This window comes from Aedes albopictus, chromosome 1 (genome assembly GCF_035046485.1).
Source record: "Aedes albopictus strain Foshan chromosome 1, AalbF5, whole genome shotgun sequence".
NCBI lineage: Eukaryota > Metazoa > Arthropoda > Insecta > Diptera > Culicidae > Aedes > Aedes albopictus.
In genome coordinates this window covers 246,942,750-246,954,631 of record NC_085136.1, presented here as the reverse complement: position 1 = coordinate 246,954,631, position 11,882 = coordinate 246,942,750, and the positions used below count along the sequence as shown (strand labels likewise).

Sequence of the window (11,882 nt, the reverse complement as noted above, 5' to 3'; positions counted from 1 at the left end):
TACGAATACCCTGGTCCTTATTTGGGTTTCCAAACCTGTAGGAGATGGACGTCTCGAAATCTTCCCACGTATTCAGATCATCGACAAAAGTGAAGAACCAGTCAGAAGCGGCCCCTTCTAGTAGCATGTGAACATCCCGCAGAAGGATGTGTCTGGCTACACCTTCCCTTTCCACTAGTTTCTTCGCCTTGTAGAGAAAGTTTTCTACCGTCATCGTCGATCTCGGTTCGCCGGTGAACCGCAACTTCCATTTTTCCACTCGTCCTTGTCCTGCATACCTGCCGACCGGTTGCCTCAACCCCGCCTGGTTCGCATAGTTGTTCCAACCGTTCCCGTAGGAGTAATCGGAATCACGCCCACTTATCTGGAAGTGTCTGTTGTCCCAAACTGGTTGTGGCCTTCTCACATCGTCCTCGCTGTCGTCGTCTTCCACACTACCCTGGTAGCTATTCGTAGTTCGTCTGTTTCGGTTGATTTCGGTCCTCGGGGGTGCCTCATTCCTCTGTGGTGCTGGCGACTCTCGACAACCGTTGTCTTGCTCCCGACCGTGGGTTTGCTGTCTCAGTGCTTCACTCTGCGCCAATTTGGCCGCTAAGTTTGCTATGACCGACTGCATCTCCTCCCATTCTTTCCGAGTAATCGAGATGTGTGTTGATCTGTCCGAGTCGTTCCGCAACCCTTCGACCCTAGTCTCGCAGAGAGTATTTCGATCCTTTACCTCGTTTATAGCACTCTTAGGGATGGCACCTAACGACCTTGTGGGTGTCCCTACGAAGGCTCCTTTGTGCATCTCGAATTGATTGCTGAAGTTTTCGTCTAGAGATTTTGAAGATGTTTGTGAACCTAGAGCCGATTGTCCTTGTCTACCAACTGCTCGATCTGTTCCGCCCTGTAGAATCGAGTTTATTTTTGAAATGGTCGGCGATTGCGGAGGTCCGAACTGAAATTTAGCCATAATCCTTTCAATAGCCTGAACCAACTCCCTCTTTTTCCTTTTCTCTTCCTCCCCTACCACCTGAATCCATTTTACCCTGTACCAATAGTGAAGAACTCGCGATTCGTATTTAGATTCCACCCTCTTTTCCAACGCTTTTTCGAGGTTCTCAATTCTCCCTTCTGTGCAACTTCAGCCGGTAACCGGGAAATCACCCATTACGCCTGCTACTGGGAACACACGTCTTACCTTGTACACTGTTGCACTCACACTGATGTGCACTGCTCAGGGTCAAGAAGGTAGAGTGGCGTACACTATCACTATGTCGCCCCACACATCCCCCTTTCTCTCTGGTGAAATGAATAAACGTAACGTGGGTTCAACGGTTCAATTAAATAGAATAAATGCGTGTGCAGCAACCCTTGAAACATGCTGCATAGATTTTCAGAAAAAAACGATCATAGCAATCTTTTTTAAGGACATGACAGTTCGGATTATTCTCTTCAAGAATCAAGAGCAAAAATATCAAGCTCCAGGAGCCAAGAAAAGCCCCCTCAAATCAGGACATTTCTAGCAGTGCGTATTCCAAGATATTCAAGCAGAAATAAGATAACTCTCTAGCAGAAAAAGGTACATATATTCCAGTTAAAAAAAACATGTATGGTAATTCAACTTTTAATCTACAGTTCTTCAATTCCACGAACGTATTCGGAGAGATGTGAAGGAGGTCGCTTCATCCGGCTGGGTCGCTCGCGAACACCATCACTGGCAGGAACATTGGAATCCGTGTGATCCCTGGCCGCTTCGGATGATGTCTCTCGCCACAGCTGAACCTTTTTGGTCTGCGAGACGTGGCGCTTCAGCTGTTGGCCTTCCGTATCACAGAGGATCAAGCTTCCGTTACTCTCCTGCATCACAGTGAAACGCTTTGGGTTGAACCTAGTTTCTCCTTTAGCCCGTGACGGACGTTCGACGATGACAGTGTCACCTGGTTTCACCTGATCCGGCTTAGCTCCACGCCTGGCATCCTCCCGTTTTTTTGACGACAGCTTTGCCTCACGGTCCCTTGCCTCCAGCAACTTTTCATCATATTCAGCTTTGCCAAAATTCAGTAGTGGCAGTCCACGCTTTATTTTACGGCCAGTCAATACCTCTTCTGGAGGCAATTTTGTGATGCTATGATCTGCCGCATTGTAGGATTGGACTGCAGCTTGCAATTCTTCCTTGTAGCTTGCTCCCGTGGACAGTGCGGTACACATAGCTTTATTCACAAGCTTCATAAAACCCTCCACCAAACCATTCTGCTGAGGGTAGAATGGGGTCGAAAAGATTGTTTGGATGCCTCGTTCAGAGCAAAATTCCGCATAATCTTGCCCGTTGAAGGGTGGACCATTATCGGATTTCATAGCCTTTGGGAAACCCTCCCTCTCAAAAACTTCATCAAGTACCGCTTTGGTGTGTTCAAACTTGGTTGATTTCACGGGACGAGCTATCGCATACCTAGACCTGAGATCGATAATAACCAGTATCAAAATGCCCCCTAGTTTTTGATACGGCCCATTAAAGTCAAGAGCAATAGTTTCCCATACTCCTTTTGGGGCAAAAGCTCGCCGCATCGGAGGTGGTCTTTCCGGACGACCATTTGCGGCACAAATGGCGCACGATTTCACCCATTTCTCTGCATCACTGCTCATTCCTGGCCACCAGACTCGACTACGAAGAATGCTCTTAAGCTTAGCGTCAAGTGGATGGCCCTGGTGTGCTATTCCCAATGCTTTTTCTTGAAGCTGTTGAGGGATGACGGGGCAACCATTCTTCAGTAAAATTCCATTAGTGAAGACAAGATTTTCCGCAACAGACTTGAACTTCATTAAACTTTTTGGCCATTTATGTTCCTCCAATGCCTGAGCCACCTGCATAAGAGTGACATCATTTTCGGTGGATTCACGAATTTCCTCTTCAGTGAGGAACTCGACGCTGTTCAGTTCCAGACGGCAAACTTCCCATGGACTAATATCCTCCTCAAACGCGTCATCATCACCACAATACAGTCGCGACGATGAATCCGCAATGTTGTCATGTCCTCTGATGTACTCGACTTGGTAATCATATGGGCTGAGGCGTAGAGCCCAACCATCTGCTCTCGTTAAGGCTCGCTTTGACTCTTCACGGGTTCTGTTTAAGATAAATGTCATCCCTTGGGCGTCTGTACGGAGCGTAAAGTGTCTGCCTAGCAAAAAGTAGGAGAAATGCTCCACTGCCCATACTGCACTCAACGCTTCCCGCTGATTCTGCGCGTACTTTTTCGCAGTAGTCGTCAGTGACTTTGAGGCAAAGCTTATAATACGTGGAATCCCTTGGCAATTCTCCTGCACCAACACGGCACCCAATGCACTTGGAGATGCATCCGTGTATAGGATAGTCCTGTCCGACTCAGAGAAGAATCCCAACGATATCGTCGAATCTATGATGCGTTGCTTCACGAGCTCGAAAGCACTTTCCTGTTCTACACCCCAGCTCCACTTCTGCGCTGTCACCACTGACCACAAAGGTGCAGATATCTCCGCAAAGTTTCTGATGTAGGGGCTTACAAATGAAGCAAGCCCAAGGAAACTCCGAAGTTCAGACGAGGTAGATGGATGTCGAAACTTCTGCACATCTTTGACCTTCGACGCTTCTATGTTGAATCCTTTTTCGCTGAGTTCGTGTCCCAGAAAGTTGATTCGCGTTCGATCGTACTCGCATTTGGAAGCATTGAGCGTAAGATTGTTTGATCTTAGAATTTGCAAAACTTGGGCAACTATTTGTCTCAACTCTTCAACTGTTTCTGCAAACAATAGAACATCATCGATGTATACGACCTTGTTCTTCACGTCTTTCAAAATACGCGTCATCTCACGCTGAAACACTTCTGGTGCACAATTGACACCAAACATCAAACGAGTGAAGCGATACATCCCGGTCTCCGATATGAACGTAGTTAGATCGCGTGACTCTTCACTCAGTTCGAGATGATAAAACGCGTCGGACAGATCAAGTTTGGTGAAAAATTTTGCTCCATGCAACTTCACCTTCATCTCATCGATCAGCGGTAACCGGAAATACTCCCGCTTGATGGCTTTGTTTGGTGCCCTCATGTTCACCACCAAGCGGAAGCTATCTTTGCCCTTAGGCACCGCCGACATTCCACTAATCCACTGGGGTGCCGTTGTGACCTTTTCGATAATACCCCTTGCCTCCATTTGCTCCAGTCGCCGCCGAGCTTCTTCGCGATAAGCCGCTGGGATATTATAATATGCATTACGCACCGGTGGAACAGAATTATCAATGCTGAACCTTATTTTGACGCCAGGCATTTTGGGGAACACTGAAGATTCCTCACAGGTGTTCACCGTTTCTCCGACTTGAAGCAGACCCATGTCGCTGGCTGTAGCTCTTCCTAGCAACGATCTCTGGCCTTCCCTGACGACGAGAAAATCTGCCGTAACTGCTTTCTTGCCACTGTATCCAACTGCCTCTACTGTAGCACTGAAACTGCACTCTACTACCATGGGTTTATTTGTTGCATATGCTCGCAGACCAACGCTCCGTGGAGTTGAACTTTGAACAAGCGAAGCAGTGCCCAGCTCAAACTGTTTCGCAAGATTATTCCAATCTTCACCGCCTACGACGTTCACATCCGCCCCAGAATCAATCAGGAATTGGATTGGACTAGATGAGCCAATGCGACAATTTACCAGTACATCCTGCAGGGACAAGGCATTGATATGCTACAACGAAAAAAAAACGTAAGTATGCATTTGCGTAACGAAGTATTTATTGTCGATTTTGCTTTTATCACCAGTTCATTCCTTTACCTGCTCTTTACGATCCTCATTCGTAGGAGTTCCAGGGCGCTCATCTTTCACTGTATTAACACGGTCCATTCGACAAGCCGCTGCGAAGTGACCACGTTGACCGCAAGAGTTGCAGTTTCTCTTGAGAGCCGGACATTCATCTCCGCCATGAGAAGACCTGAAGCACCTCGGGCATCGGCTACGGCGACTCAAGCTGAAGTTTGGTCGGTAGGCTGCTGGTCTGTCGGACTTGAATCTCTTGGCCGGATACCTTGATGCCGGGAGGGAACTTGATCCGCGCTTATACTGAACTTCGGTGCCTCTGAACCTGGTGTTGCTTACCACGAGGGCATGTCGCTCGCCTCCGGACATTCACCCTCATTCTTGTTTTCGATCGAATCCACTTTCGAACGAAAATCGTACGCATTCTCGTTTACGCCAGCAAAATCAAATGGCCTACTGATTCGATCGAACCAAAAACGTTCGAAAGTGGATACGTCCGTAAACAAGAATGAGGGTGATTGACATTTCCGCTTGAAACGCTTCGGCTCGGGTGGCTGCTTGGACGATTGTGTTTGAATCATGATTATAGGTTCGTGCCGTCTTTATCAATTCCTGGTTGCGAAGGCCTCTCAAGAGCTGGGTTCTGACGAATCGATCCTGATCAACCGGACTGTAGTCACACAGAAGTACTTTTTCCGTAAGTCTTGCATGGAATTTTACGGCTGATTCACCTTCCTCTTGAACCATTCTAGAGAAGTCTTCGTGTTCTGCTGCAGGATCCGTCATTGCCTTAAGATGTTGATTGATGTTGTTGATGAATTGTACATAGCAGTTGTCATCGTTGCCAATAGGCCGCAACTTTGCAGCTCTCACGATACTCTTCAACTCGTCCCCCATGGACAAAAGGAGAAGCTCAACGCGACGCTTCGGATCTCTGAGGTTTGAGAGGGAAACTGCCGTTTCGAAATCATCCAAAAAGCGAGTCCATGCCTCCCACATTCTCGTAGCCGGAACATTCTTCGGGAACGGCTTGATGTTGTCCCACCGAATCAGGCTTCCGCTGGAAGACGCGCTGGACGGTTCGGTATACGGTTCAGTCGGCGGTTCAGTCGACGGCAGTGTAGGCGTAATACTTGGAGAATTAGCAGGACCCTCTTGCGAATTATGATGTGCACGACTCATTTCTTTGATGACATTCTCCAGTTCCAGAATCCGCGCTTCTAGTTCTTCCTGACGATTTGGCCTAGTGGATGAGCTTGCATCGTGATGATCTGCGCCTTCATCTTCGACGTAGGGTTGGTGATCATTCGGAGCACGAACGAACAGACCTGCTATATTCTCATTCCGGAACGGCTCTTCCTCATCGCTGTTCGGAGGGATTGGCGGTGCACGAACGTATTTTCCCGCTCGAGGCATTCCGACTGCGTTAAACGCGTTTCTCCTATAAGCGATAAATAAATGTATGTTTACTTGCCTCTTTTTCTTTTGTCGTTGCTTTGGATCGTAACTATTACTTGATCGAAACAAAACGAAGGAAAATCCACAGCGTTGTTTGAAAGCACCAACTTTTCGAACTTGTCTTTAAAAATGGTACAGTTCCGTCTGAATTTTTCCGAGCTTGAACGTTCACTTGCTTCGAGCTACCGAAAAGAATGAAACCTACTTTATGCTTTGTTCTTCGTATGCTCACCCACACAGAGTCATACTGTGAGTGAACAGTACACTGAAAAACCAAAGCTGTCAGATTTGAGTAATTTTAGCTCATTCGAATCTTTCTTCTGAGTTCTTTTGAAACATCTTTACGTTGTAACTTGGTACACAACTTGGCCTGTAGTTGCCTTTTCTTGGGGCGTCATGCGAACATCATTTCTATGTATTCAAATTCTGGATTCAAAATGCAGTCCTGAGCTCAGAGCAGGATGAGATAAACTAACATTTGTATGCGTTTGTTTTCCCGTGTGTTCTATGTCTTTTCCATTTTCATTCGCTCTTGTTTCGTTGACGTGTCATTTTTTTTTTGCATGCGTACTCTCATGCAGCTTTTTGTCACCCCCATTCTTGTTTACGGGCGTATCCGCTTTCGGACGTATTTGGTCCGTTCGAATCAGAAGATTTTGCTGGCGTAAAAGGAAATACGTTCTGAAATGGATTCGATCGAAAACAAGAATAAGGGTGTCGTCACTGCTCATTAAGTATTCTGCTTCTCTTGAACTATAGTTAGCATATCGCGTAAAAGATTTTCGTTGATCAATCTACTTTTCCCTTTAGATTTTCAAAAGCACAATCTGGCGGTCCTCAAAACTCGCTATTTTTCAATGCGGTCCTCAAAACACGCTTTTTTATTTATAGCTTCGAATTTTTTCCCAACTCGATGCGGATTTTCAACGTAGGTTCAGGCTGGCGGTCCTCAAAACTCGCCCTTTTCCAAGCGCGGTCCTCAAAACGCACACTTACAGAACACATAACAAATACACTGCGGTCCTCTTAACTCGCTCTCTCTCTCTTTCACCTACTTTGTCATCCGTTTTGGTCTGGTTTGCGTTTTGAACTTTCCCCACGCAATGGGTGATTTCCACGGAACTGGCCAATTGTTTTACATGCTATTACAGTAATTGAATCTGTAGCCAAAACCTGCCACGGTCGCCAATGTGCAACTTCAGCCGATAACCGGGAAATCACCCATTACGCCTGCTACTGGGAACACACGTCTTACCTTGTACACTGTTGCACTCACACTGATGTGCACTGCTCAGGGTCAAGAAGGTAGAGTGGCGTACACTATCACTATGTCGCCCCACACACCTTCAATGTGGGAATACTCATCGAAAATGTTGAAAGGTGATTGATAGTTACGTCCCTCTTTTTGGTAATTTTTGAATAGATTTCGTAAGCGCCTCTGTTTCGCGGTTAGATCAAGTTTAAAGACTTCTTCGGGTTCATTGCGGATTTGGAGTTCAAAATCTAACTCCTCATGATTCAAGTCTTCCGCACGAGGGAATGTTCGACTCATTTTAAATTCAAATTTAGCTCAACTTCAATGAAAAATAAAAATATTAACGAATTCAACAAAGTAGCTAATGCAAACAACAAAAAAAAACCAAAATGTAATGAATGTAAATGTAAATTAAGGAAAAAAGAAAGGAAACTAAGACAATATGAAGAAACAAAAAAAAAATAAGCAAATTTCAAAGTTAAACGAAAGGAAAAAAAGCCTTGTATTGTTGGGCGCCAAATGTAACAGTTCGTTCCAACGTGCTTTCCGCTAACGTTAGCAGATGGCTTATGCGCCACTCCGGAAGGAGACCATCTACCTGTTTTCAGGGTTGCCCGGCCTGAGACCTCTCGAGGGAAAGGATTTTTGGGTCCAATTACTGGACAGAACCCAAGTAACAATTTCATTGCTGATTAGTTTTGTTTGGTTTTTATTAGGGTTTTATTACAGCAATAATTAAAACTCGCAGTTTTATGACTGCTTTTATGAAAACCATTGATAAAATGTTTTATAGTATACTTGAAGATATCCATAAATATAGATTATAAGAGTAAACAAAACTTTCCGATTTGTAGACCTTCTGGTAATCATTATTACCACAATAAAACTGTTAAAACTCTCAACAGATGGCGATCCGTTCGAGTAGTAACGACATCTGTTGGTGGAAAAGCAGAACTACGACATTTCTAGGTTTATTGCGGTCATCATAAAAGTAAACTTGCTTTCGTTTTATTTTCGCTGATTATGGTTGTCGCCATATTGAAGAATTAGCTAACGTGAATGGAAAATAGTTAATTTTGCTCAAATTAGCAATGAATTGATAGTTTGCCACCATTTCCACAACATGCTCATATAAATAAACTCTCTCTGCTGAGTTTTCTTGTGATTCGGGATAGTTTTATTAAATTCACAAATTGATTTATTTCATTCCAAGATGATAAAATTCACTTTTTTCGAAGCGCATTAATTTTATGATTCTGCAACCCCAATATTCACGGTAAATTCGAATGCGCATAAGCCTACCAGCACAATAACTACTAAAATACTACTTTGAAATAATCGCTTTCTACTTACGAATGATGTATCCTCCTGAACTTTACGTGCCATCGAAGAAACTTCTCTGCATCTTGAGCTGTCATAGTTTTTGTTGAAAAAAAAAACAACAACAATCGAGAATGGGAAATATTTCAACCAGCTTTTAAAACGGGTTTATTGCTACTCTTAATGCGGTTTGCAAAACCTCTCCGAGAGTGGTCCACTTAGCCGGAAGATACTCTTAAAGAGGTTATCAAGAGGTTTTGATGTATGATTCAGTTTTATTGCAAGTTTTATAAAATTGATCATGAAGATCTCTTGTAGAACCGAACAAATCTTAAAATGTTACTTGGGAAAGCACGAAGCACGTCTGGCTACGTCGTTGCAACACCAAGACCCTCCCTGCATTGTGGAAGAGGCAGGAGTAGTTTAGCTTGTGTTTCGCGTCGTGAGGTGTTAGTCCAGATAGCCAAAGATCAAACCATTGAGGCTAGTAAATCGTGTTAAGCTATTGCAAGAAAACCGTGCTAGTGCTAGGAAGTGTGCGAGTGTGGAAAACCAACCAAATTTGTGGCAAGCGTGCCAAGCCCGCCACCTCACCATTTCCGTTGAGACTATTCCTGACCCCACTCTGCAGCTTCGAAGATCCCGGCCAGTGCAACACGTGGCCGAAGGGGGCCGCGCCCGTCAATTCCGCGCCCCAGACAGGGCAGAAGGCAGCAGCGAACAGCAACAGTTTTTTCCCGCTTACGGTGACGACCGCGAGTGAAAGTAGAAGCCCACAAATCGTGTGTGAGGCGCCGACGGCGCCTGGAAGTAGCGTGAAGCGTAGACGTCCGTTGTCCGACAGGAAAGCGCGCACGCGTGCCCGAAAGTGTCGTAAGTCAGCAGCGTCCCCCGACGCGCCGCACCTCAGCACCGTAGAACCCACCCAGCGTTTCGCAGCGTCGGTCAGAAGCGCTGTAGAGCCGCAGCGTCCCCCGACGCGCGCCCCGACGACAGCGTCCACAGCGTCGGTGAGCCGAGCAGAGTCATCGTCTGGCGATCATCCGTCTCCGTCGTGCTGATATGGTACCGTGAGTAAATGCATGCATAACAGTGAAAGTCCCATGCGCATGGTGTAGTTTTTTTGCCCGCTCCCGATTGTTGGTTCGAGACGCGTGGCGGCGGCTATTTTTGGTCTGACTTAGTCGTTCGTTCAAGTGAATGCCCACACCGCACAAGAGCACGTGATAGGAGAACATTAGAAAGCTAGGTTAACAAATTGGAGAGTATGTACATATAGAGTAAGAGAAGGAGATAGAAAGTTTAATGTCGGTAAAGTAGGCCTACGAATTAAATATAGGAATGAATTTGCTGAAGTGGAGATGAGTGTCTTTTGAATAAAACAGCAAGGATACCACAGACAAACCGACCTGTGTTTGAGTTTTTTGAGCGAGAAGAGGTAATGTAGGGGAGGTTTTTATGTTACTCGGTGTCGTTTTGTAGTTTGTTCCTTTAATTAATTTTACTGGGGAGGTTGGCTCCGAATCCAACCAAGGACTTCTCCCTAATCTTCCCGAAATCAGTGAGGGGTTTACGTGTACAGCCAGCCAGTGATGAGAACAGGCGTAAAGGTGGTCTAGACTATCGGCTAGGTTGTCTTTATTTAGTTTAACAGTCTGTAGTAAAATCCAAGGGAGGGTCTTGGTGTTGCAACGACGTAGCCAGACGTGCTTCGTGCTTTCTGTCCAGTAATTGGACCCAAAAATCCCTCGAGAGGTCTCAGGCCGGGCAACCCTGAAAACAGGTAGATGGTCTCCTTCCGGAGTGGCGCATAAGCCATCTGCTAACGTTACCGGAAAGCACGTTGGAACGAACGGTTACAATATACGACGAGGTGTTGAGGTCGATCCAAGAAGTTGAATTCCACCCACTCGATTAAAGTTGTGGAGGCGTTGATGAGGTCCAGGAAACTGGAGTTGCCTCACCACAAAATTGAGGTGATGGTTGTGAACAACCGAAAGTCAAAGCAGCAAGCGGTGATCAGTGTAGGCGATTGCACCATTACTACGAAGCGCTCCGTAATACACTTGGGGCTGATGATCGACGATAAGCTTACCTTGGGTAGCCATGTTAATTATGGCTGCAAAGAGCCTCCACACCCACAGCTATAGTGGCACTGTCCGGGATAATCTTCAATAGCTCTGCGGTGTACGCCAGTAAGCGCAAACTTTTGGCTAGTGTCGCCTCATCCATACTAAGGTGGCCCGGGTGGGGCACGACGCTAAGTACCGAAAGCTGGTAAGCTGGAAAATACTTTGTTCGTTTGCTTGCGTTTTCGCACATTGCCTTCAGGTTTAATTTGTATTTCAGGAAATGTTACTTTTTGACTTAGGTTAAGAATTTTTTTACATAAATAGCTGGAAAAATGTCGGCTTTATCACGTTTATAGTTTTTTAAGGTCGCAAATACGTGGAAACATGGTCATGATGAATACCTTGTTTTGAGGTAGACCCCAATCCTCAGTAAATTGGTTTCTCAGTTCCAGTAAACCTAGCGCCCTCTACAAGTGGCTCCTCATTGCAGTTTCTCAATTATCTGCGCTACCATCCGACTTCGTCTATCGGAGTGGAGCCGCCACCGGAAACCATTCCGCTAGATTTCAAGAACAACATCTAAATCTACAATTTAATCAACTTGTGTGAGCGCAACAAGACAGCAGCTACGACGACGACAACGACGATTTTAAATGGCACAAATGTAGGCCCCGCTCGGTCCGCTCGGTAGCTTCCATCGACAAGAGAGCAGTTGTTGGCCGACGACCATCATCAGCTTCGATCTCTAAACAAAAAAGCACAAGACGCAACGAAAAACCAGGCAAAAGAAACCCCGATCTTTTTATAACAGTAATCAACGTTTTATAACCGCCTATTTTCGCCATTTCCGTTCGAGCCTCGCGCGCACCCGCCGCCATCAATATGCCGCAGTGTGTGCTGCTGCTGGCTTCTCGCACGAAAAGACGGGTCCCGACGAGGAGAGGTCCAAACGACGAGCAGCGCAGATCGGGGGGTCCATCCATTTTGGTCCATCATCTATCACT

At 45.9% G+C, this 11,882-nt stretch overlaps 1 protein-coding gene across 1 annotated transcript; it reads right to left on the bottom strand.

Annotated features, from left to right (window-relative positions):
- Positions 1–1,614: 1,614 nt before the first annotated feature.
- On the bottom strand, positions 1,615–5,160 carry LOC134291438 (uncharacterized protein K02A2.6-like). Its single transcript, XM_062859176.1, has 2 exons — positions 4,792–5,160; positions 1,615–4,704 (listed from the first exon to the last, which is right to left on the bottom strand). Exons 1-2 carry the CDS (start codon positions 5,140–5,142, stop codon positions 1,615–1,617), a joined length of 3,441 nt encoding a protein of 1,146 aa, XP_062715160.1. The 5' UTR covers positions 5,143–5,160.
- Positions 5,161–11,882: the final 6,722 nt, after the last annotated feature.

Coding starts and splice junctions, on each gene's coding strand:
- LOC134291438 (XM_062859176.1), bottom strand. CDS start 5,142: ATGTCCGGAGGCGAGCGACATGCCCTCGTGGTAAGCAACACCAGGTTC. Junction 4,705..4,791: donor ATGAGGATCGTAAAGAGCAG/GTAAAGGAATGA, acceptor TTTTCGTTGTAG/CATATCAATGCCTTGTCCCT.